Genomic DNA, 25,811 nt, shown 5'->3' with positions numbered 1-25,811 from the left:
GGGGAACTATTGCTTGTTGTGTAGCATTTTGATTTTCTTTTATCTTTTAAACACTGACAAAGCAGGACTCCCGAAAGGAAGATGGAAAATTGAAGGCTTCAGAAGATGAACTAACATGCAGCATTTGCTTGGAGCAAGTCAGCAGAGGCGAGTTCATTGGGGAACTATTGCTTGTTGTGTAGCATTTTGATTTTCTTTTATCTTTTAAACACTGACAAAGCAGGACTCCCGAAAGGAAGATGGAAAATTGAAGGCTTCAGAAGATGAACTAACATGCAGCATTTGCTTGGAGCAAGTCAGCAGAGGCGAGTTCATTCGCAGTTTGCCTTGTTTGCATCAGGTTTACCCTCTGAAAATACAAAATAAATTCAAAAATCTTTTCGAAATGTTTCCTTTCTTTCACATCAGTACCAGACTCCCCAAGTTCCAACTTCGTGAGATTTATGCTGCTCCATGTAATGTCTGGCTTCGTTTCAGTTTGATACCATTTCTTCTGGTTATTTAATTTGTAGTAATTTTCTTATGCAGTTCCATACCAATTGCATTGACCCGTGGCTGCGCCAACAAGGCACGTGCCCGGTATGCAAATTCAGGGTGGGGTCAGGATGGCAAGAAAACAGAGAGAGCGATTCAGATGGTTCAGACATGGTTTGACATTTCGTAGATTTAATGTGTTGTATCTATCAATGATGTATATATCTGATTAAAGAACTTGTGCACTTGTATATAGCCTGTAAGTTGATTTGGTTTTTATCCAATTGGATTGAGTATTAAGAGAATGAATTGCATTGTTTGTTTGTTTGTTTGTTTTCTCAATAAATAAACAAACAAATGAACGAGTTGTGTTGTTTATAACTCGATGTGTTTAAAGGACGTGCCCAACACTTATTACTCCAAAGTTGTGGCTGTTGCTGCTGTTTGATTGAGATAGAATGCCTGCCGGTTGCCAGCCATATTTTACTCTGGCTTTTTTAAAGCGCAAGTTTTTTTTTTTTTTTCTTTTTTCTTTTTTAATCAAAGCAAGTCGGGGAGTTATAAACTTTTATTAAAAGAAAAGGAAAATTACATCGGAAAAGAGAAAAACAACAAAATCAAGTCATGAACCTTTATCTTGTGAAAAAGCGCAAGTTACACTCATTTGTAAGGCTAATATTGCGCTTGTGAAACCTTAAAGCTCTATCTCTTTATTTATTTATTTACTTTCAAGGTGTATCACATAATACATTTCGTCCCGGTCAAACAATGCTTTGGGGTAGATTCAATTAATTCTCAAAAGAAAGCGAATGTTTTTTTTTTTTTTTAAATTGATTTTCTTCTATTTATTCACATGTAATGATTGACCATGGTCCATGGGCGACTAGGTAGTGCCTCATCTCTATATATTAAGGAAAAAGACAAGAGAGCTCATCTATGAATGAGCATTTTTCGGATGAAAAATTGCAAAGACCACTTCTATATAATTATTCGTTCGATTTTGATTTGTGGTGTAATTCAGCTGGGGTACAGAACAACATATCGTAACAAAGCTGCATTGAGCTCCCCGGCTCTCCCTAAACAAGTTGTGTAGTACAATTACTACAATCCTCTAAAGTCAAACTTGTACTGCAAAGAGAAAAATGCAAATGCAAATTTAAATTGTTATGTTACACCTATTTTTGTGAAGCGGTCATAACTAATCCTTAACTTAGACCACACAAACACCAATCCTACACCACAGGAACCAATTAACTTAGCATCCTCTTTTTTCAATAGCCACCATGACTCTCAAGTCAACCTCTTTTTTCCTATCTCTGATTCTATTGCTGCTAGCCTTCCTAGTCAACGGCCACGGAGGCGATCACGACGACGACGAGAGCACCGGCGACGACCACGGAGACTTGCACAACAAAGGGTTGATTCTGGTGAAGCTATGGTGTTTGATCATTCTGTTGGTGAGCACCTTCGCGGGTGGCGTGTCGCCATACTTCCTCCGATGGAACGAGAGCTTTCTTCTCCTCGGCACGCAATTTGCGGGCGGGGTCTTTCTAGGAACTTCTTTGATGCATTTCTTGAGCGATTCGAATGAGACTTTCGGCGACCTCACCCACAAAACATACCCTTTCGCCTTCATGCTTGCGTCGTCCGGTTATCTCCTGACCATGCTTGGAGACAGCATAATTCTCTTGGTGATCAAGTCTAATGATAGAGAAGCAAGAGTGGAAATCGAAGAAGGAAGAAGTAGTGATCATGATAAAGAGGCAGGCACGGGCGTGACGCCGCTTTTTATGCAGACGGCGTCTTTAGGGGACACCATACTTCTCATCCTCGCGCTCTGCTTTCATTCTGTTTTTGAGGGCATTGCCATTGGAATTGCAGGTAATGACATGACTAATATTTTGCATTGTTGATCTTCTTGTTTAGGTTTTGGTTTCCTAGGATTTTGCGTTGTTGAAATAATTTGCAAATTATATGCCTTTTGGTGTTCTCAATCTAGACCTGGTCCACTCATGTTTTAGCATGTCATCATATAATGCTTTCTTGTAGTATAATTATTTGTGTTTTGCCCATTTGTCGGCCTCTTATATATATATATATATATATATATATATAACTTAAAGAGATATTTTATGGTTATTAAAATTTTGACACGTCTGCGTGAGGTTAAAACCTGGTCATGACAAATAGAAATGCATGTCGAACACAATGGTTTAACAACCTTTTAACTTAGGCCTCTGACTCTCCAACTAATATTGTCTTGAGCTTATCTATTCAAGTTAGCATTTTTTTGTCCTTTCATTTTAGTGGCCTCTATTACATCATCCGCCAAATAAGTTTGGTTGCCCACTATTTAATTCGCAGTTTTCTTTTCGTACCAACAACCTTTGTTATATAGAGGATCTCGTCGTTCAGATTTTCCTACAAAATTTTCCCTTTTGAAAGGTAAAAAAAAAGAGGAGGAAATCCTAGTTTTCATGTACTACTAAATGTCACGTTTATTTTTTAGTATGGCACAAAATCATACAACTTTGTTCACGTATATATACTAAGATCTAAAAAAAACGGAGGGGCTCCAATTTTCACAAGAATAAAAATTTTCAGATTAAAGAAAACTAATTAAAGAGCCATATGGTTGAAACTAGAAAACACCTCACATGATTATGCTGCATCTTTGTATTACTCATGGTTCTTGAGCTGCTGAATGTACACAATTAATAATTAGCAGTCCGGTGTACTAATTCTCACCAAATATATATGAATTGTGGTGCATATCCTTTTGGTCAGATAACAAGGCAGAAGCATGGAGGAATCTGTGGACAATATCTCTGCACAAAATATTTGCAGCCATAGCAATGGGCATTGCGCTGCTGAGGATGCTACCAAAGAGGCCATTACTCGTGACTGCAGCCTACTCTTTCGCGTTCGCAATTTCAAGTCCGGTCGGAGTAGGCATTGGCATCGCCATTGACGCCACAACTCAAGGAGCTGTCGCCGATTGGATATATGCCATCTCAATGGGACTCGCTTGTGGGGTCTTTATCTATGTTGCAATTAACCATCTTATTGCCAAAGGTTTTAAGCCCCAATCCAAATGCCATTTCGACACACCCTTCTTCAAGTTTCTTGCCGTTCTTCTTGGGGTTGGAGTTATTGCCGTTGTTATGATATGGGATTGATTGTATTCTAATTAAGAAAGTCTTTCGTTTATTACTTAAGTCTTTGTGTAATTACATGTAGTAAGGATGAGATGGATAATACGTCATACATGTTTCCCAAGACTTAAGGACAATGCTTGAGTAGTATGAATCATTTTTCCTTCTCTATTTTTTATTTTTTATTTTTAAAATAGCTTTGAATGTTTCCAATCTTAGATTGTTGCTTCACGTTTTGGTTAAAGATAGTTAATAGGTTCAAGGGTATTTTTGTCAAAACATGATTAATTTCATTATATTCTAAATTCATTCCATAACTCCAACTAAATTAAAGAATTAATATTTATTTTCAATACATTTCTATTTCATTCCATTCTCATTACTATTACCGCCAATGCAACCAAACGCACTCTAAGTTTCCTCTCTTCTCCCTATCCCTTATTTATTTACTTTTAAGGTGTATGACATAACACATTTTGTCCCGACCAAACGATGCTTTGGGGTTGATTCAATTAATTCCCAAAAGAAAGCGAATGTTTTTTTTTTTTTTAAATTGATGTTCTTCTATTTATACATGTAATGAATGACCATATATATAACTTAAAAAGGTATTTTATAGCTATAAAAATTTTGTCACGTCTGCGTGAGGTTAAAACCGGGCCATGACAAATAGAAATGCTCGTCGAACACAATGGTTTAACAACCTTTTAACTTAGTCCTCTGACTCTCTAACTAATATTGTCTTGAGCTTATCTATTCAAGTTAGCATTCTTGAGCTGATGAATTTACACAATTAATAATTAGCAGTCCGGTGTACTAATTCTCACCAAATATATATGAATTGTGGTGCATATCCTTTTGGTCAGATAACAAGGCGGATGTATGGAGGAATCTGTGGACAATATCTCTTCACAAAATATTTGCAGCCATAGCAACGGGCATTGCGATTCTGAGGATGCTACCAAAGAGGCCATTACTTGTGACCGCGGCCCACTCTTTCGTGTTCGCAATTTCAAGCCCGGTCGGAATAGTCATTGGCATCGCCATTGACGCCACAACTCAAGGAGCTGTAGCCGATTGGATATATGCCATCTCAATGGGACTCGCTTGTGGGGTCTTTATCTATATTAACCATCTTATTGCCAAAGGTTTTAAGCCCCAATCCAAATGCCATTTCGACACACCCTTCTTCAAGTTTCTTGCCGTTCTTCTTGGGGTATTGCCGTTGTTTTGATATGGGATTGATTGTATTCTAATTAAGAAAATATTTTGTTTATTACTTAAGTCTGTATGTAATTACATGTAGTAAGGATGAGATGGATAATACATCAAACATGTTTCCCAGGACTTAAGGACAATGTTTGAGTAGTATGAATCATTTTGTATTCTCTAATCTTTTTATTTTTTTTATTGGCCATTAAGATAAGTCAACTTATCTGTTCTTGTAACATAGAGTTGTTTAATTTTTGTCGAGAACTAATATTATAGATATATTTAGGAATGTGACAATTTTCACTTATTTTTTATGTGCATCTTTATCACTTATTTTATATGCATCTTCTTTCTTTGATGCAAAAAGAATGTGTTTCTTTTAAGCTATTAGTGCTCTTTAAACATACGTGCCTGTGTATAAATAATGATTTAGCTCTTATAAATCAGAATTCTTGAACTCGTCATTCCAAGAATGTAGGACGCTTATTAAACCTCCCCTAATTGAATCTGGTACATTTGCCAGCCCTTGGTCTTGAATCCAGCTTTTTGTGTCCTTTGAAGCATCTAATTCGTTGGTTGCTACATGTAGCTTGGGACCTTGTTATAACAAAAGTTGTGACTTGTGGATGGGATTTTTTTTAAATGGATGGGATAAGTTAAGATCATGCGTTTGTAATTTTGGACATAATCTTTTTAACCTTAAAGAAAAAATTAGGATCGTGTGTGCATGGGAATTGAAATTTTATTCTACGTAGCTTTGAGAACGTAAACATATAATTTTGACCAAAATTAGGGATCAGGCACTCCATTAACTTGTTTAAAATATTTATTATTATTAGTTTTGGTACGTGTGATGCACGTTTTGAGTTGTAATAATAGTTTTTATAATATAGAAAACAACAATACGCATGTGAAAAAAATAGAAGAAACATTTAAATTAGAGATCAAAGAGTATTAGATTCAATGATAGCGAGAGTATCATAAGGGAAATTACACACCTAATTCCATTTGAAGATATAGAGTTTGAATCCCCCAAACAAGAGTACTATACATTAATGATAATTTAAGCAAAAGGGTAAATTTAATAAAAAAAAAAACATGAAACATTCTAAATTATCATATGACAAAATTAAAAATAAAGTAATTGAAACTTAAAAAGTAAAGAAAAAATTGAGGAAAAAATCAAAAATTTAGAATGACATAAATAAAAATAACAGGCATGCGTTAAAACTATGACAGATCATGTACTTTTCTTTATTTTAAATGTTTGAAAGTAAAAGAAAATAGGAAACAAATTTTGGGTCGTTTTGAACGACCAAGAAGTGAACGATAGAGCCAAGAACGACTCTTTATATACGTAGGATACAATTAGTTTTGCTTCTCATTATACTTTATTATTTCTTTTTTTTTACTTGTACCCATTATTTCAAATTTAAGCAAAATAAACAAATAATAGGGCACACAACTATCTAAGTTTATATTTTTTTTAGCAAGAACATGTATTAATAAACAAAATAAAAGAAAAGATAAATTGTAAAAAATTAGTATTTATTGCACTATTGATTTAGATCTAATTTTTGTGCAATTATTTCAAGTCACTGGCGGAGCTGTGTTAGGCCTAGTGGGAGCAACTGCCACAACTGAGTCCAAAGACTTCTTTCATAATTTTGCCTCAATACTTAAATTTGTGACATTTTTCTCCTTATTTGCCCCGACTCAAATTTGTTAATTGTCATTTTTTCATAGTTTTTTTTTTAAAGAAATCAACTATACTATAATATAAATATACAAGTTTTTAGACTTCAAATATTAAATTTTACTCTATTAATTCTAAAGAAAAAGCTAACTTTATTAGAAGCTTAATTCATTTAGCACAAAAGTTTAAATTTTACTCTATTAATTCTAAAGAAAAAACTAACTTTATAAGAAGCTTAATTCATTTAGCATAAAAGGAAGAAAATAAATAATAAAAGTAAAAAATTACTGCATTAAAATTTTAGTTTAATCACGCTCTACTGAACAAAATAATTCCCGACTTTGCCGCTATTTCAATTTGCAAAGGAAGCAAAAGATGCTTTCCACTTGGCTGGTCATGTGTTTAATAGGAATGAGTGAGAATAGGGAAGAGACAAGGTTCTCCAACAAAACACAAAACTGACCCCACGGTTCCCAATCCCATTCGCCTAGCTTCCCATGAGATGCGGCGTTTCCTTTGATCAATTGCGGATAAATAGTAAGGCCTCGTTTATTTTGCGGATTTGAGTTTTCAATTTGAGTTAAGATGTGACAGTTTTTGAGAGTTTTTAATTATAACAGAAAAAATTAAATGTGACATTTTCTGAAAGCTTTTGACAGTAGAAACTTAAAACTGAAAACTTGAGGAGACTAATTTCTAGGCATGACATAGAGAATTAATATTGCAGCGGATAGTTGCAATATAAATTACAACTTGATTGCATTTTGTCCAGAAAAAAATAACATTTTGATACGAGAAAGGGAATACAATAGTTGTCTCTTTCAGAAGGTTATGCGTTATGACTTGCTGAACTACGAGCTATTGAGAATTGATTTTGTTAGATCTAATGGTACGTCTGGTGTTTCAGATGATATTGGAACACTGTCTGGAACACGGCTTAATTAATTAAGATCCGGGTTAATTACGTACAGTCGCTCGAGCAAAATAAAGTGTAAAAAATAAATAAACACACAATATGATATCGCAGTTCGGTGTGCACACCTACATCTACGGGGCCACACCCAGACAATAAATAGTTCACTATGTTTCAGAATTACAGACACTAGACGGACTTATTCACTTAAGGACTCCCTCATAGACAATGACGCCATTGTGACAAATCTCCACAGTGATTGTTTAGCATACACCACTCATCTTCTATTCACCTAATGAACTCCCTTCGACTGACAGAGTTTCCTCCCGAAAGTAACAAATCCCTCTCCCGAAGGACGATATCAATAACTCATAAAAACTTACAGACGTCTCTATGAATATTTTCTCTATAATAAGCTCTCAAATTGAGAGACTTTTCCTCTAGAGATATTCTATAAAATCCGTACCACAAATGAGCATCCTAGAGCCGTTTATATAGAACTTGTACTCCACGACAACCTCAAATAACTTCATCAATATCTAATAATTATCTTCTCTTTAACCAACTGCTCTATCCTAATATTTTCTTCAATTATCCCACGTTTGCAGCACTAACTTTATTCTTCAAATATAATTCAAACTTCAAATCTCCATGCGCATCTTCACTATCTCCACATGCACAATATCTTCACAATGGCTTAGTTATCACATTGGCTCTATGTGGATAACATCACGTAATGCAAGCCACTTTGAATTTCAAACATCACCCAAATTCCAAATGCCCAATATATATATATATATAGATTTTTCTCTTGCCAAATCAATCTTCCATTGTAATTCGAATTCAATTCAAATTCGAATCCAATCAAAAGCCAAAAACCGGATAATCATCATAATAAAATCTCCACATAATCTATTTTATCCTTATCTCTTTCTAGAATCCCATTTAAATTTAAATAACCAAAGCCTTATCTTCCGTTGACGAGGGTCTTATCCTTATCTCTCTAAATCTCAACTCAACAAAATCTGTAACTTTAACTTCAAATCTTATTTCGAATCTTCTTCTGCAATACAAAATCTTCTTGAACCTATTTTTTTGAATTTTTACAAGATTGCCAATAAATTGCCAACTAATAAAAATACCTAACAATCTCCCCCTTTGGTATTTTTTTGGCAAAACTAACAAGAGATCCAAAAAAATTCAAAAACGATAAAAAAATATAAAATTATTACATTGTTCTCCCCCTTTTTGACAAAAACAACCCAAAGACAAAAAAATAAAAAAAAAATCACACCCTAGACACGTCTTTAGCAGCGGATGTCGTAGATCATGTTGTAACACTTGTTGGAACATTCTGTGCAACACTTCGTACTAGATATCTACAAACACATTGATCTCTGTAGCTCACTCCCTCTGAATCTTCTCTGTGTCTTACTCCCCCTGAATGTAGCATTCTCCCATGTGTAATGCTCTTAACACCTGTCAATCACTTAGTGCAACCAGCATCACTACACCCACGCATGCTATTAAAGAAGTATAAGCCTTATGATACCTCAAAGCAGATTTCCTTACCTATACACGTCTAGAGAAATAATTTTTCACATCAATCTTTACGTTAGGTGTCTTTTTTGAGTTTGCAGAATTTGGTGGATTAATGAGCATACCTCTCTTCAAAGCATTTAAATACTTGTAGCATCTCGGTCTTATGTGGCTAGGTATACCGCAGTAATAGCATGTGCAGACAAACCTTCTATGTCGAGGGGATGAGATAGTAACCTTGTTACTGGTGGAAGTCGGAGGCTTAGGGACAGGTGTCTTCTTCACAAACACTGTTTTGGACATTGAGCTCTCACCAGTATAGCCAAGGCCATGTCGATCACCACTCGCTTTTCCAATCGAGAGAAAGTAATCCAGTTTTATGGTGCCAGAATTCATCATCTTCAATGACTTTTGTCTCCTACAACTTTTTCTCCTTTTCAACAACCTAAAATTCATAGTTCACAGCAGCCCTCTTAAACACATCATTCTCTTTGATAAGCTCATCAACTTGCTCCCACAAAGACTAATTCATTTTAACCACCAAAATCTATTTGTTGAACATGGTTTCATATGCCTCCTAGATTGTTTCCTCAGTCAGTTCTTCACCATCGCTGGAATCATCAGAATCTGAAAAATCTCCATTTTCTTCTGATTTTTCTGAGGGTGTTAGAAATTATGTTCTAACATGGGCTGTGACACGATCTATAATACTGCAGTTTGGAACATCTTGGTAGACATTAAATGCAACATAGTTGATCACATGATCACCTGGCTGCCTTTAGAATTCTCATCACTCCATGTGACGTTGAGAGACTTCTTCCTCTTCTTGAGAGTGTTAGCACATTCAGACTGAATGTGACCGTAACCGTCGCACTCCCGGCATTGAATTTCCCCATTCTTCTTCTTATCATTGGAGGAATTTGTAGCTCCCTTATTTTTCTGAAAATTATTGGAGTTGTTGAAAATTGGAGTTTGGTTCTTCTCGTTGAACTTCTTCATCACCCTGTTGAAATTTTTAGTCAATCGAGCAAGAGGCTCCGCTAAGCCTTCATCTTCTTCTTCAACATTATCTTCCACTTTGGCTTGGAAAGCAATCCCCTGAGAAATCTCATTTTCCTTCTTATTTTGACTCAGATTCATTTCAAATGTCCTCAGTGATCCCATCAATTCATCAAGTCTCATAGTCTCAGTGTTTTTCGCCTCTTCAATAGCAGTGACTTTGTAGGCGAATCTCTGTGGTAAATATCTTAACGTCTTACTGACAAGTTTTGCCTCGATAATTTTTTCACCAAGAGCAAAGGATTCATTAGATATATCACACAACCATGAATTAAATTCAGAAATAGTTTCACTTTCATGCATTCAAAGATTTTCAAACCTTGTTGTGAGAATATTCAATTTGGATTGTCTGACGGCGGCGGTTCCCTCGTGAGCAATCTCTAAAATCTCTCATGCTTCTTTTGCCGATTCACATGTAGATATCATCTTGAACTAGTTGATGTCGACTCCATTGAATGTTGCATTGAGAGCACGAGAGTTCTAGATGGCCAATCTCTCTTCATCTGTACTCCATGACTCTTCGAGCTTGAGAGTCTCTTTTCTTTCTGCATCTTTAGTTACCGGAGTTCAGAACAACACGCCAGGCCTTCTCATCTTGAGCCTTGATGAAAGCCTTCATCTGGGCCTTCCAGTATGAATAATTTGAGCTATCAAACAGAGGGGGACGTACAACTGAACCTCCTTCCTTTAGAAAATCCATTCAAAACATAACAGATCAACTCTCCAAGATCTCACAGAACTTATGGTCAGTGAACTGCTCTGATACCACTTGTTAGATATGATGTTGCATATGGTGTTCCAGAAGATGTTGGAACACTGTTTGGAATACAGCTTAATTAATTAAGATCTGGGTTAATTACATACAGTTGCTCGAGCAGAATAAAGTGCAGAAAGTAAATGAACACACAATATGATATCATAGTTCAGCGCGCACACCTCTGTAGGGCCACGCCTAGACAATAAACAGTTCACTATGTTCTAGAAATTACAGACACTGGACGGACTTACTCACTTAAGCACTCCCTTATAGACAATGACGCCATTGTGACGAATCTCCACAGTGATTGTTTAGCGTGCACCACACGTCTTCTATTCACTTGACGAACTCACATCGACCGACAGAGCTTCCTCCTGAAAGTAACAAATCCCTCTCCCGCATAAAATATTTGCAATATCTCTGCAAAGAGGCCATTACTCGTGACTGCAGCCTACTCTTTCGCATTCGCAATTTCAAGCCCGGTCGGAGTAGGCATTGGCATCGCCATTGACGCCACAACTCAAGGAGCTGTCGCCGATTGGATATATGCCATCTCAATGGGACTCGCTTGTGGGGTCTTTATCTATGTTAACCATCGTATTGCCAAAGGTTTTAAGCCCCAATCCAAATGCCATTTCGACACACCCTTCTTCAAGTTTCTTGCCGTTCTTCTTGGGGTTGGAGTTATTGCCGTTGTTTTGATATGGGATTGATTGTATTCTAATTAAGAAAATCTTTTGTTTATTACTTAAGTCTGTATGTAATTACATGTAGTAAGGATGAGATGGATAATACATCATACATGTTTCCCAAAACTTAAGGACAATGTTTGAGTAGTATGACTCATTTTCCCTTCTCTAATTTTTTTTTATTTTTTTATTTTTAAAGATAGCTTTTGGATGTTTCCAATCTTAGATTGTTGCTTCACGTTTTGGTTAAAGATAGTTCATAGGTTCAAGGGTAGTTTTGTCTAAACACGGTTAATTTCATTCTATCCTAAATTCATTCCATAACTCCAATTAAATAAAAAAAATTAGTGTTTGTTTCCAATACATTTCTATTTCATTCCATTCTCATTACTATTACCATTAGTATTATCATTCTGCCACTGTAGCCAAACGCACCCTAAGTTTTCTCTCTCTCTTTATATCATTTATTTATTTATGTTTAAGGTGTATGACTTAACACATTTCGTCCTGGCCAAACAATGCTTTGGGGTTGACTCAATTAATTCCCAAAAGAAAGCGAATGTTTTTTTTTTTTAATTGATTTTCTTCTATTTATTAACATGTAATAAATGACCATGGTCCATGGGCGACAAGCGGACTAGGTAGTTCCACATCTCTATATATTAAGGAAAAAGACATGAGAGCTCATCTATGAATGATCATTTTTCGGATGAACAATTGCAAAGACCACTTCTATATAATTATTCGTTCGATTTTGATTTGTGGTGTGATTCAGCTGGGGTAGAGAACAACATATCGTAACAAAGCTGCATTGAGCTCCCCGGCTCTCCCTAAACTAGTTGTGTAGTACAATTACTACAATCCTCTAAAGTCAGACTTGTACTGCAAAGACAAAATTGGAAATGCAAATTTAAATTAATTATGTTACACCTATTTTTGTGAAACGGACATTACTAATCCTTAACTTAGACCAGACAAACAAACACCAATCCTACACCACCGGAACCAATTAACTTAGTAAGTTTCAATGGCCACCATGACTCTCAAGTCAACCTCTTTTGTCCTATCTCTGCTTCTGTTGCTGCAAGCCTTCCTAGTCAACGGCCACGGAGGCGATCATGACGACGACGAGGGCACCGGCGACCACGTAGACTTGCACAACAAAGGATTGATTCTGGTGAAGTTATGGTGTTTGATCATTCTGTTGGTGAGCACCTTCGCGGGTGGCGTGTCGCCATACTTCCTCCGATGGAACGAGAGCTTTCTTCTCCTCGGCACGCAATTTGCGGGCGGGGTCTTTCTAGGAACTTCTTTGATGCATTTCTTGAGCGATTCGAATGAGACTTTCGGCGACCTCACCCACAAAACATACCCTTTCGCCTTCATGCTTGCGTCGTCCGGTTATCTCCTGACCAAGCTTGGAGACACCATAATTATCTTGGTGACCAAGTCTAGTGATAGAGAAGCAAGAGTGGAAACTGAAGAAGGAACAAGTAGTGATCATGAAAAAGCGGCAGGCACGGACGTGTCGCCGCTTTTTATGAGGACGACATCTTTAGGGGACACCATACTTCTCATCCACGCACTCTGCTTTCATTCTGTTTTTGAGGGCATTGCCATTGGAATTGCAGGTAATGACATGAATAATATTTTGCATTATTGATCTTCTTGTTTAGGTTCTGGTTTCCTAGGATTTTGCATTGTTGAAATAATTTGAAAATTATATCCCTTTTGGTGTTCTCAATCTAGACCTGGTGCACTCATGTTTTAGCATGTCATCATACAATGCTTTCTTGTAGTATAATTATTTGTCTTTTGCCCTTTAAACTACCGGTCTACTCGTATACGATTATCTCAATATTACTCAAAACCTACTTCTTTTAAGTTACTATTTGTCGGCCTCTTATATATATATATATATATATATAACTTTAAAAGGTATTTTATAGCTATAAAAAATTTGACACGTCTGCGTGAGGTTAAAACCTGGTCATGACAAATAGAAATGCTCGTCGAACATAATAGTTTAACAACCTTTTAACTTAGTCCTCTGACTCTCACTAATATTGTCTTGAGCTTATCTATTCAAGTTAGCATCCTTTTGTCTTTTCATTTTAGTGGCCTCTATTACATCATCCGCCAAATAAGTTTGGTTGCCCACTATTTAATTGGCAGTTTTCTTTTCGTACCAACAACCTTTGTTCTGTTGAGGATCTTGTCGTTCAGCTTTTCTTAAAAAATTTCCCCTTTTTGAAAGGAAAAAAAAAAGAGGAAATCCTAGTTTTCATGTTCTACTAAATGACACGTTTATTTTTTATTATGTCACAAAATTTTACATCTTTGTTCATGTATATATAATATGATCTAAAAAAACGGAGGGGCTCCAATTTTCAGAAAATAAAACTTTTCAGATTAAAGAAACTAATTAAAGAGCCATATGGTTGAAACTAGAAAACACATCACATGATTATGCTGCATCTTTGTATTACTCATGGTTCTTGAGCTGATGAATGTACACAATTAATCATTAGCACTCCTACTAATTCTCACCAAATATATATGAATTGTGGTGCATATCCTTTTGGTCAGATAACAAGGCAGAAGCATGGAGGAATCTGTGGACAATATCTCTGCACAAAATATTTGCAGCCATAGCAATGGGCATTGCGCTGCTGAGGATGCTACCAAAGAGGCCATTACAAGTGACTGCAGCCTACTCTTTCGCGTTCGCAATTTCAAGCCCGGTCGGAGTAGGCATTGGCATCGCCATTGACTCCACAACTCAAGGAGCTGTAGCCGATTGGATATATGCCATCTCAATGGGACTCGCTTGTGGGATCTTTATCTATGTTGCCATTAACCATCTTATTGCCAAAGGTTTTAAGCCCCAATCCAAATGCCATTTCGACACACCCTTCTTCAAGTTTCTTGCCGTTCTTCTTGGGGTTGGAGTTATTGCCGTTGTTATGATATGGGATTAATTGTATTCTAATTAAGAAAATCTTTTGTTTATTACTTAAGTCTGTGTGTAATTACATGTATTAAGGATGAGATGGATAATACATCACACACGTTTCCCAAAACTTAAAGACAATGTTTGAGTAGTATGAATCATTTTCCTTTCTCTCTAATCTTCTTTTTTTTTTATTGGCCATTAAGATAAGTCAACTTATCTGTTCGTATAACATAGAGCTGTTTAATTTTGGTCAAGAACTAATATTGTAGATATATCTAGGAATATGACAATTGTAGTTCTTTTATATGCATCTTCTTACTTTGGTGCAAAAAGAATGTGTTGCTTTTAAGCTATTAGGGCTCTCTAAACATACGTGCCTGTTGGGTGTATAAATAATGATTTATCTCCTATCAATTAGAATTCTTGAATTCATCATTCCAAGAATATAGGACTCTTATTAAACCTATAATATGGTGCATTTGCCATCCCTTGGTCTTGAATCCAGCCTTTTGTGTCCTTTGAAGCTTCTAATTCGTTGGTTGCTACATGTAGCTAGCGACCTTGTTATAACAAAAGTTAAGGTAAGGTATTGAGAGAGAGAGAGAGAGAGAGAGAGAGAGAGAGAGAGAGAGAGAGAACCCTCGTGTCAAATTAACCGATTTAATTAGTTAAGGTAAGGTATTGAGAGAGATGAGATTGTTAATGGCCGTAGATAAGACTAGATAAGATTTTACCTAAAAAGAAAAAAAAAATATATACTTGCTAAGATTCGTTTTAATTTACCATTTTCCAATCTTAGATTCTAGGGTTTGCAAATATATACTGGAAATTAAAGGGTAAAAATAGCTTTTGGATGTGAAGATTAATGGACAAAAGAGGCTCCCAAGTACTATACGATGAAGGTATATTTTTTATTAGAGTAGAGTAATCTATAGTTAATAAATGCCTTCCCACCTTAAGGATTTCTAGTTATACATGCTCTTTTGACCTCCCTTGTATCCACAATCAGATCGATCTCACGACAAATCGAACACTAGATATAGTCTCCAGGGAAAAAAACAAAAACAAAACTAGATGGTGGCATACCAATGCAATACATCCATGCCTAAAAAATTTTGAACGTTCACTACATGACAAGTTGGTAAGACGTCTAGTATTGTAGAGTATGAGTATCCAACAAGGTCTGTAGTTGGTGCGGCCACAAGTTTGGTATGGTTAAAAAAATGTATATATATAATATTTTTATACTTACATATATAAGGAAATTTCTCTAATAAGATTAAAAAAATGAATTATTAGTAATTTTTTACTTTTCAACCATAATATATATATTATAAATTATATGTTCTACATACTTTTTAAATATAATGTGATTTGACCGGATCTAATAATTAAAAACTAGTAAAATTGCGGACCAACTATAATAGAAACTAGTGGCCTTATTGAAGAAATATAATATGTATTGAGGAAGTAAAATTGCTTTAGGAGTCCATTCCAATACATTTCATCTGACGTATCTTGCGTGTTGACTTTCCATTTAAGGTTCTCCGATTAATTTATTTTTCTCCAAAGTCCCAAAACGGAATGTTCTGTAACTTACCTATATATAGTTTGGTTCACCTTCAAAATGAAAACACACTCTAGTTAGTGTAGTTCGGTTTAAGAGTAAAACTAGTACGACGAATGACCAAATCTGTTGTTAACGTCATGATTTGTTTTTTTGCTTGAAAGATAGTCGTGATTGGGTCAAACGTCCTTCTCTTGATTGGCAATTTGATATTCTCTACGACATTGTATTGTTTGGGAGGAATGCCAAAATCATTAGCTAATTAGGCATACCCCAGTGGGTCATTTCATGAAAAACATAATAATAACCAACGTAAAATCGACTTAACTAAGTAGCACTTCCAGTTGAAGATCTATAATATGCACGAATTAGCTAGCTTGGAATTTAGGAAAGATGTTACCTTAATTTGTCTCATCTTGTCTTCTCCATTAAGCTAACGGTTTCATAATTATGATTGCCTAACTCTTTATTTTATTATATTTAACAGAAAGTTCGGTACTTAATTCCGGGTATTCAATTGATTTGGTCACCATTATGCATGGCTACATTTTGTCCTCTATTTTAATTACGTGCCTTCAAATTTGAGTTATCTAAAGTGATCTCTTAAGGCCAAATTTTGAGGAAATAGTTTTATAAACACTTTCCACAATTTAAAGTTATATTTATAAACCCTTAACTTTAATTTGTCGGTGTAATAAGTAACTAACGTTTCTCATAGAAATTATTGAGGAAAAGTCTTAATTTCCAACAAATTAAATGACTTTTGAAAAGAAGTAATGATAATCCACTAGCTAATATTTTAGAGCAACTGTCCATAACCATAAAGGTAGATAATAATTTAATGTAAATATCATAAATTAATTACTTTGATGATACTCTACAGTAAAACATATGGGACCAATGAAGTGGATATGACAAAGGATATAGTAGGTGATTGATCCCTTCTATCTCAAGCCCTAAAATTATCAAATTTGTCACCTAATCAATCAACAAAAAAGACGTCCTAGAACTTCTATATAAACGATCCTAAGAGGACATGTTGGAGCACCACCCCAAAGCTCAAAAAACACATTATTCAAAAAAAGTTTTGCCATATTTTCATTCCCTCCACAATTATATTTCATATATATATATATATATATATATATATATATTAGCAGTACCGTACTATCACATAGTACATTCCCTAAATGGGCGCTTCTCTTCCTTCATCAATGCCACATATTGTGGCTTTTCTATTTGCTCTGATCATCTCTTTTTTGGCCTTTTCTCATGCAGGCGTCACCAGGCACTATAAATTTGATGTACGTTCTATATTTAAAGTGTCCTACTTTAGCTTGTTTATTTCGGTAGACTCATGAGTAATTTTTTTAATAACAAGACGAGATGAAACTCGCAACCTCCTCCTGAAACTCCACAGCACTGTGCCACGAGGGAAAATTTGCATGTTTCTGAAATATAATTTGTGTGCGCGCAGATAACGTTGAAAAATGTCACCCGGTTGTGCCACAGTAAGAGCATTGTGACGGTTAATGGCCGATTCCCAGGGCCTCGCATCGTCGCTAGAGAGGGAGATAGGGTTCTGATTAAGGTCGTCAACCACGTTCCAAACAACATCACCATCCATTGGTACGTCAAATTCAAAACCCTCTTTTAGTTTTCCCTTTCTGCTTAATGCTGCTATTTTGAAGTGCACTAATCTAATCAAAAAGTTTTCTTTTAAATGTTCATTAGTCTCTCATCATAACCTAATTTGGAAAAGTTGAGTAAAGCTGGCCACGAATAAATATATAATGACTAAACATAGTAATGTGAGAAAAAAGTTAATCAAAAAACACTCCTTGGATAATTCATATACAAAGCAAAAAGAACCGCAGTAGTTCAAAGCAATATTCACTCTTCCATCCATCCAATCTCCTGATCTCCAATGATTTTCATCAATTAATTAATTAATGGCTCAATAAAAAGTGTGACTTTTTAATTTTGGAGAACTTGTCGTATCCAATGTATAATATATAATAATCTTGTATTGGTATGTAATCTCATTAACATGAAGGCCCCGTTCATTTTACCGAATCGAGTTTATAATTCGAGTTTTGCTACAATAAAAAACTCTTATAAACAGTCACATATAACTTTTTATTACAATAAAAAACTCTCACATAAAGTCACATCTCAACTCGAATTAAAACTTGAACAACGAATTAAACGGGTCCTAATTCTTTAGCTTGTCTTCAAAGAAAAAGATCCTTTGACATTTCCACACAAAAAGAAAAAAAAATAAAGAAAAAGAGATCCTTTGACAAATATGTTAATTAGTTTGTGTTACTTTCTTTGTGAATTGACCTAGGCATGGCATTAGACAACTACAAAGTGGATGGGCAGACGGGCCATCCTATATAACACAATGTCCAATTCAAACTGGTCAGAGCTATGTGTACAACTTCACCATTATTGGCCAAAGAGGAACTCTTTGGTGGCACGCTCACATCTCATGGTTAAGAGCTACTGTTTATGGACCTTTTGTTATCCTTCCCAGGAGGAATGAATCCTACCCTTTTCTCAAACCCCACAAAGAAGTTCCCATCATTTTTGGTAAATAAACTTTTATCACCAATATTTTTATTTTATTTTATTTTTTATTATTGTGTTAGGAGTCAAAACGTTAAAATGCAAGATTTTGTTTGTTAACTTATTTATGTTTCAACAAAAGTTAATAAATACGACCAAATGGCAAAATATGTAGGTGAGTGGTGGAATGCGGATACAGAAGCTGTTATCAAGCAGGCCCTTCAGACAGGAGCGGGCCCAAATGTATCTGATGCCTACACAATCAATGGACTTCCGGGGCCATTGTACAATTGTTCACAAAAGGGTATATATCACAGAAAGTTTAATTTTTTTTTTTTTTTTTTAAAGAATGCATTGACAAAAAAAGTGTGAATAGTAATTATAGTTTGAGCCCGTGAAACAAACGGACTAAAAAGAAAATATTCAATTTCCTTCATGCAAAGACAAGTGTCTTATAAGTTGTAACTTGTAACATGAGATTAGAAGCCATAAAAAAAAAAAAAAAAAAAAAAAAAGATTTTAATTCCTCTAACAAAAGTGATCCCAAAACCTGTAAATAATAATTAATTTGCTTATGTTATATATTCATTAATTGTGGTTAATTTGCAGAGACATTTAAACTAAAGGTGAAGCCAGGAAAGACCTATCTCCTCCGTTTGATCAACGCTGCACTCAACGACGACCTCTTCTTCAGCATCGCAAACCACACCCTAACCGTCGTCGAAGCCGACGCAGTTTACGTCAAGCCTTTTCAGTCCAACATTGTGCTCATCAATCCGGGACAGACCACCAACGTAGTCTTAAAAACCAAAAAACACTCACCAAACGCCTCTTTCTTCATGTTAGCCAGACCATACTCCACAGCCGCCTCCGGAACCTTCGCCAACACCACCGTCGCCGGGGTTCTCGAGTACGAAAATCCCGCAATAAAATCTTCCAAAAACCTTCCAATTCTCAGACTAAGTCTCCCACAAATCAACGACACTTCCTTCGCCTCAAACTTCAGTAACAAGTTCCGGAGTTTGGCCACCGCTAAGTTCCCCGCAAACGTGCCTCAGACAGTTCAAAAGCACTTCTTCTTCACAGTCGGCCTCGGTACCAATCCTTGCCCTAAAAACCAGACATGTCAAGGACCAACAAACAGCTCAAAGTTTGCAGCTTCCGTCAACAACGTTTCCTTCATTATGCCCTCCGTTGCACTTCTCCAAACTCATTTTTTTAAGAAATCAAACGGGGTTTTCACCACCGATTTTCCGAGCTTTCCGCTCGTTCAGTTCAACTACACCGGGACGCCGCCGAACAACACGAACGTGAGCAATGGCACAAAAGTGGTGGTGTTGAAGTACAACACTAGTGTGGAGTTGGTTTTTCAGGACACTGGTATTCTTGGTGCTGAGAGTCACCCTCTTCATTTGCATGGCTTCAACTTCTTTGTTGTGGGACAAGGTTTTGGAAACTTTGATCCTAACAAAGACCCCGCTAAGTTCAATCTCGTCGACCCTGTTGAGAGGAACACTATTGGTGTGCCCTCCGGTGGTTGGGCGGCCATTCGGTTCCTCGCAGACAACCCTGGTGAGTAGTCTTGAGTTATGATACTATCATATCACAGCGTGTGATTTTATAAGAAATTTTATTTCTAAATTTGTATGATGAAAATTTATTTTCTGATTTAAATGTAGGTGTTTGGTTTATGCATTGCCACTTTGATGTGCATTTGAGCTGGGGTCTAAGGATGGCGTGGATTGTCCAAGATGGGAAGCTCCCTAATCAGAAGCTGCCTCCTCCACCGTCGGATCTTCCCAAGTGTTGACGTTTGACTCGGTCAACGAAGGACCTTTTTTTTTCCTTTCCTTTCTAACTTATTCACGTGTTGTTTGGTTGCAACTTTTTCCGTGATTTTGTTTTCCCTTTGCTTCCACAATATATTACAGAGACTGCACGTGGAATTGATCGGCGAAATCTTTTTCCAGAGTGCTCCAATTTAATTGTAATTGGAGGGAATAAAATGTTATCTGAGGAGATTGTGTTATATAGCCGGCATGAATAACAGAAAGATGTTTTAATTTGATAATAAAATAATAAGAAGAAATTCAAGAAAGCAAATGATTCTCTCTTTTTCTCTGGACTTAATATTTGTTTACTCATTTTCTTGCCCCATATTCGTCAATCTATTTTTTTTTCCAACATATGATGACATATTAACAATACTACATTATTAGTTTATGCACTTATAAATGTTTCAATCTTAGATCTTGTGTGATTTGATCTTATGTTATTACAGTACAGTTTGAAAATTTAAGTTCTATAGTTCCAAATATCATGTCAAAAGTTAATAATTACTTATTTTTCTTAAATTTCTACTGCAGTCATTAGCCCCCTAACAAAAAATCCTAGCTTAGTCACTGGCTACATTTACCTAAAAGGGTTACCGAGTCAAAATACCATGGAAAGTCTTTTGAACAAGGATAAATAAGGTTTAAATAAGGTTTCTCGTTTGAATTATAACGGAGAGGATTTTGCTTTGGCGTTGAGACAAGTGAAAATTTACCTCAATTACACCAAAAAAGGTTTCTTTTTTCTCCAACTCTTTTTAATACATGAGGACCAAGATAGATTAGAGGAGAGAGAGAGGAGAGAAGAATAAAAACTTACAGAGAAGAGAGAACGGTAAGGGAATAAATCCGTATAATATTCAATAATGTTCATCGTGATTTAAAGTGAAAAATAAAAATACTAGATATATTTATGCCTTACACAAGTGCGTAATTTACAATAATTTACGATCTTCACCATTTTTAGTACTTTTCTCCGAGGCGGCATTATAGGCGTGGTTTTACATGACACAATATGAGTTGCGGGAACGGTAAGGGAATAAATCCGTATAATATTCAATAATGTTCATCGTGATTTAAAGTGAAAAATAAAAATACTAGATATATTTATGCCTTACACAAGTGCGTAATTTACAATAATTTACGATCTTCACCATTTTTAGTACTTTTCTCCGAGGCGGCATTATAGGCGTGGTTTTACATGACACAATATGAGTAGAGAGAGAGAAGAGAGAGAGAGAGAGAGAGAGAGAGAAGCCACGTTAGTTGCTGGTGTTACTGATGTCAGTTCTAGGTAACGTTAAACTCCAGCTCTTTTTTCTCAAAGAGGAAAGGAAAAGGTGGCTTCCATTTCCAATGCAGATCCATATTTCTGCCCAATGTCTTATTATATTGCCACTTTCCACTAACATCTCAGAGGAATCTCCCCCTCATCAACTCATTAATTTAACAAAAAATAAAAAATAAATAAATAAACAGTGAATTCTATAATATCAAACATCATTTTTTTTTTGAGTTTAACAATTTCAAGCAAATAATATAACACAAGTACCATATATGCATCAAAAGATCACCCATATTGATCCGATGTTAAAATTAATCTATCTTGATCATATATATGTCGATTTATCTTCTTACAAATGTGTAAAACTTGTAGCTCATCTAAAATCCTACTTACAAAGTACTACTGATGATCACCATTCCAACGCAAAAAGTTCCCAAAAAAGGGGGAAAAAAAACTACAAAAAGTCTCAAGATAAGTTTCTCAACATTATTATCTTCTTGATCAGATGGTAGAAAATTTTACGAGTTCCAAATTACAAACCCAAATACCGGCCATCTCTCAAGAACATGAAACAAAAGCAGAGTCTCAAGAACAGAGCAGATTAAAAAGAAAAAATAAATAAAAAAATAAGAAAAAAAAGGAGAAGTTTTTGTGTATTATTCTCTAGAATCACCATGTTTGTGCCAGCAAACAAGCATGGCGACGCATCGCCTCATGATGTAAAACCTGGCCTTGTGTTCCTTAGCGAGGCTGCTACACTTGCGACCGATGGAGGAGTTTTTCTGCGAAAAACTCCGGGGAAGATCGGCGCACTTGGAATTATTATTGTTATTAGACGATGAGCTCTTCTGCGAGAAGCTTCGCAGAAGAGGAGACTTGGAAGATGAGCTTCTCGTTGAGCTACTTCTTGTGAAGCCAAACTTTGAAGAAGAGGAAGAAGAAGAAGAAGAAGAACATGAATATTGGCTAGTTGAAGTAGTAATGCTGCCGATCATCAAGTCCTTCTTCGATGGCTTCCATTTCTCATCCATGTACGTAATATACTCGATCTTGTAGAGTGGATCTTTCTCTTCTCTTCTCTTCTCTGCGATTGATCAACTTGTTAGTTTGTTCTGATTTTCAAATGCGTTTATTGTTATGAGTGTGTGAAAGAGATAGGAAGAGAGAATGTGTGTGTGTGTGATAGAGAAAGATATGATTGAGAATGGGACAGTAGTATGAGGTAGGGTAATGTTGCTATTACACACACACACACACATATATATATATCTGTGTGTGTGTGCGCGCGCAGTAGTAGTAGTAGCAGCGAACTTAGCAGTAGTTGAGTGAGTGAGAGTCTTGAGTGTTATAGTGGTGATAGATAGTTTTTCTACTTTTTACCTATTTATTGTACAAAACACCACCCCCGAAGTTGTCATGTAAAGCTATTTGTTTATATAATAACCGTGAGATCTTAATTAATCAACATGTAAGGATAATATTAGGTAAATAGTTAAAGGCATGGCCAAAAATATTATTTTTAATATTAGAGCACAGTGTCAAAAAGAGAGAATTTTTATTAGATGGAGACAAGATCGTGTTTTTATTATTGTAAGAATATAATTATATTTTTTTTCTTAACTAATGAAAGAATACAACTGAAATTTTAAAGAAATTTGCAAGTCTAAGAATCAAAATTCTAAAATTGATAAGTGCCGGCACATGCTCGTGGTTTCCGCCGCGGTTAATAGTAAAGCACACACACACACACACATATATATATATATATATATTTATATAATATTAGTCATGCACAATACATGAAATCAATTTACAAATATTGCAAGCGAATCCTATTTTACTGCCTCAATGGCATTATATTTCCTTGTCTCGTTGGCAGGCATTGGTAAATATGATCATTTTGTGATTCTTAAACCTTCTTGAAAATATCCCCCTTTTTTTTTTCATTTCCATTTTGGAAAACTCCATTCTTGTACGGTTCTCCATTATAAAAAAAAATATTGGTTTAAAATCCACAAGAAAACACAATCCTAGAGGGAAAAAAAAAATAAAAATAAATAAGAGGAGGGATGGGAGAGTGTTGTGGTCAAGAGACAAGAGTTAGCTGGTTCTCATGTGATGTGAAGGGTTGTACCCCATCCTTCTGCAAATAGGGAGGGTGAGATGTATTGGGTTTCTATTCAAAATATATTGGTGTCTTCGATTTTGGTGGATCACACTATGGATTTTATATCTTCATAAACCTTGATCACAACCAAACACTAAATTGTATGTATATTAACACGTATTATATACAACAATATATAATTTGTCATTTTTTCTATTTATTGTTAACCGTTTGCTAAATCTGGTTGTAAAATGATAAATACTTACCCCGTGATTAGTTAGTGTTAAAAGGCTGGTGCACGGGATGAGATCTCTAACCTTGTTTATTTTAAATTCAATCAATTTTCTTAAATATTTGATCATACTTTTAGATCCTTATATATTCTCCACCCAAATTGCGTGCTTTATTTCAAACTCAACTACTTTCTAGGGTTTTGACTACCTAGGGTACTATGAAGTATGAACATAATCTAGAAGGTTAGACAGTCGTTCAACTTTTTCGTACAAGGGAAAAAATAAAAAAATAAAAAATAAACTCTTCTGTAATGTTAAACCCTGTGGCACATGAGTATGATATATGACAACTTTAATTAACCACAAATCTCTGTAGAAAAATAAATAAACTTAGGTTTCGTTCGTTTCGCTGATTCGAGTTTATAATTTGAGTTTTGCTACAGTAAAAAGCTCTCACAAACAATCACATATAACTTTTTTACTACAGTAAAAAGCTCTCGCATACAATCACATCTCAACTCGAATTCTAAACTCGAATCAGCGAAACGAACGAGACCTAACTATATAAGAGGTTTGGATTCTCATGCACATGCAAGCGTCAGGATCACTAGCCAAAGTTGGAAATTAAGGTTGTCTACATATTATAAATTATTCGGATTAAGGTACAATCTTCATGTTAGAGAATTTCATTAGGGTGCAATTGAACCACGCATGTGCTAAAATTGATAAGTATCACGCCTCTTATGAGGTGTTTGGTTAGACTGAAAATATTGGTATATATGTATATAATTGGGAGATTTGCTGACGAGAAACTGATCTTTGCATGGTTTAAACAGGTGATAACTTTGATTAGTGGGTTTCGTTTTGTTTCCTTGGTGGTACTCATGGAGAACCCTTATCTTTTCGCTTTACAATTGTCAATCATAAACAATATATGTTATTAATTAACAAGAAAATATTCTCTTAATAACACTTTCTCTTAGTCCTTTTCTTGACGAGTCAAAAACATCCAAAGGCATCAGATCAAATAAAGCTGAAATCCTTTGACCAATGATTATAGTCTTGTAGTTCTTATCTCAAATTTTACGTTTAAATTTTTTTTTTTTTTTTTTTTTAAAACGAAGAAAAGTAGAAAAGGTAAAGGGGGAAAAATGTGCGGAATCTTCAACTAGGAAAGGTAAACAATTTTTGGTGGAAAGATTATTGAAGTAGCCAAAATTTCTAGTAACATAAACGTTATATTTGTACTTGTTGACAGTAGATACCACGCAAACCCTCGTGAGAAAAGTACACACAAAAACTAATTTATTAATCTGGTTCATACATATATAATGTGAACAAAATTACCAGTTAGCTACTTCGTTTGGGAAAACACTACAAATTCCATGTGAACCCAACGGAACATTTGAATCATTGTTAAAAGAATATTTGACCAGCAGCTAGGAGAATAATTGGGCCAACATTAATTGGAAAGGCAGTAATTACACTACAACAAAAAAAGGCCATTTGCGACGAGATTTTTTACGACGATATTTATCGTCGCAAATAATAAAATCTTTACGACAACATGTCGTCGTAATTACTCCCCGTTTAAAAAAATAACCATGTCGTCGCTAATAACTTAAATGTCGTCGCAAATAATTTTAGAGCACAAATTTTAATGACGCGGATTTTTGCCGCCAAGGTAATCCATTTTTTGCGACGACATTTTTCCTTTATTTACGACGACTAATTTCATGTTATTTGCGATGACTTTTTTAGACTTG

General features: G+C 35.4%; 6 protein-coding genes across 10 annotated transcripts in view; 5 read left to right on the top strand and 1 right to left on the bottom strand.

Moving 5' to 3' along the window:
• LOC21407989 (E3 ubiquitin-protein ligase SDIR1) overlaps positions 1-797 on the top strand; it is a 22,286-nt gene extending 21,489 nt beyond the window's left edge. For 2 of the 5 annotated variants that reach the window (XM_024172319.1, XM_024172320.1), the window contains exons 8-10: positions 63-147; positions 306-340; positions 529-797. In XM_024172319.1, coding sequence (XP_024028087.1) covers positions 63-147; positions 306-340; positions 529-654 — 246 coding nt within the window. In that variant the 3' untranslated portion in view covers positions 655-797. The remainder of the gene's footprint in view (positions 1-62; positions 148-305; positions 341-528) is intronic. The other 3 variants (XM_024172321.1, XM_024172318.1, XM_024172322.1) reach the window with 2 other exon arrangements.
• Positions 798-1,490: 693 nt separating this feature from the next.
• On the top strand, positions 1,491-3,794 carry LOC21407988 (zinc transporter 2). The gene is made up of 2 exons (XM_024172306.1): positions 1,491-2,355; positions 3,262-3,794. The coding sequence occupies exons 1-2, from the start codon at positions 1,758-1,760 to the stop codon at positions 3,651-3,653; spliced, it is 990 nt and encodes a 329-aa protein (XP_024028074.1). The 5' UTR covers positions 1,491-1,757; the 3' UTR covers positions 3,654-3,794.
• A 6,738-nt stretch (positions 3,795-10,532) lies between these two features.
• On the top strand, positions 10,533-11,518 carry LOC21407987 (zinc transporter 2). Its single transcript, XM_010108221.1, has 2 exons — positions 10,533-10,679; positions 11,234-11,518. The coding sequence occupies exons 1-2, from the start codon at positions 10,533-10,535 to the stop codon at positions 11,516-11,518; spliced, it is 432 nt and encodes a 143-aa protein (XP_010106523.1).
• A 989-nt stretch (positions 11,519-12,507) lies between these two features.
• On the top strand, positions 12,508-14,475 carry LOC21407986 (zinc transporter 2). Its single transcript, XM_010108220.2, has 2 exons — positions 12,508-13,125; positions 14,084-14,475. Exons 1-2 carry the CDS (start codon positions 12,522-12,524, stop codon positions 14,473-14,475), a joined length of 996 nt encoding a protein of 331 aa, XP_010106522.1. The 5' UTR covers positions 12,508-12,521.
• Positions 14,476-17,207: 2,732 nt separating this feature from the next.
• Positions 17,208-20,682, top strand: LOC21407985 (laccase-2). The gene is made up of 6 exons (XM_010108219.2): positions 17,208-17,321; positions 17,495-17,646; positions 18,368-18,612; positions 18,764-18,892; positions 19,198-20,160; positions 20,268-20,682. The coding sequence occupies exons 1-6, from the start codon at positions 17,208-17,210 to the stop codon at positions 20,396-20,398; spliced, it is 1,734 nt and encodes a 577-aa protein (XP_010106521.1). The 3' UTR covers positions 20,399-20,682.
• A 1,679-nt stretch (positions 20,683-22,361) lies between these two features.
• On the bottom strand, positions 22,362-22,736 carry LOC21407984 (uncharacterized serine-rich protein C1E8.05). The gene has a single exon (XM_010108218.1). The coding sequence runs from the start codon at positions 22,734-22,736 to the stop codon at positions 22,362-22,364; it is 375 nt and encodes a 124-aa protein (XP_010106520.1).
• Positions 22,737-25,811: the final 3,075 nt, after the last annotated feature.

This window comes from Morus notabilis, unplaced genomic scaffold (genome assembly GCF_000414095.1).
Source record: "Morus notabilis unplaced genomic scaffold, ASM41409v2 Scaffold46, whole genome shotgun sequence".
Lineage (NCBI taxonomy): Eukaryota > Viridiplantae > Streptophyta > Magnoliopsida > Rosales > Moraceae > Morus > Morus notabilis.
The sequence above is the reverse complement of the archived record's forward strand: the minus strand, read 5'-3'. Positions and strand labels throughout refer to the sequence as shown.

Coding starts and splice junctions, on each gene's coding strand:
- LOC21407987 (XM_010108221.1), top strand. CDS start 10,533: ATGGCCAATCTCTCTTCATCTGTACTCCATGACTCTTCGAGCTTGAGA. Junction 10,680..11,233: donor GCCTTCATCTGGGCCTTCCA/GTATGAATAATT, acceptor ATCTCTGCAAAG/AGGCCATTACTCGTGACTGC.
- LOC21407986 (XM_010108220.2), top strand. CDS start 12,522: ATGGCCACCATGACTCTCAAGTCAACCTCTTTTGTCCTATCTCTGCTT. Junction 13,126..14,083: donor CATTGCCATTGGAATTGCAG/GTAATGACATGA, acceptor CCTTTTGGTCAG/ATAACAAGGCAGAAGCATGG.
- LOC21407985 (XM_010108219.2), top strand. CDS start 17,208: ATGGGCGCTTCTCTTCCTTCATCAATGCCACATATTGTGGCTTTTCTA. Junction 17,647..18,367: donor AACAACATCACCATCCATTG/GTACGTCAAATT, acceptor GAATTGACCTAG/GCATGGCATTAGACAACTAC. Junction 18,893..19,197: donor GTACAATTGTTCACAAAAGG/GTATATATCACA, acceptor GTTAATTTGCAG/AGACATTTAAACTAAAGGTG.
- LOC21407988 (XM_024172306.1), top strand. CDS start 1,758: ATGACTCTCAAGTCAACCTCTTTTTTCCTATCTCTGATTCTATTGCTG. Junction 2,356..3,261: donor CATTGCCATTGGAATTGCAG/GTAATGACATGA, acceptor CCTTTTGGTCAG/ATAACAAGGCAGAAGCATGG.
- LOC21407984 (XM_010108218.1), bottom strand. CDS start 22,736: ATGGATGAGAAATGGAAGCCATCGAAGAAGGACTTGATGATCGGCAGC.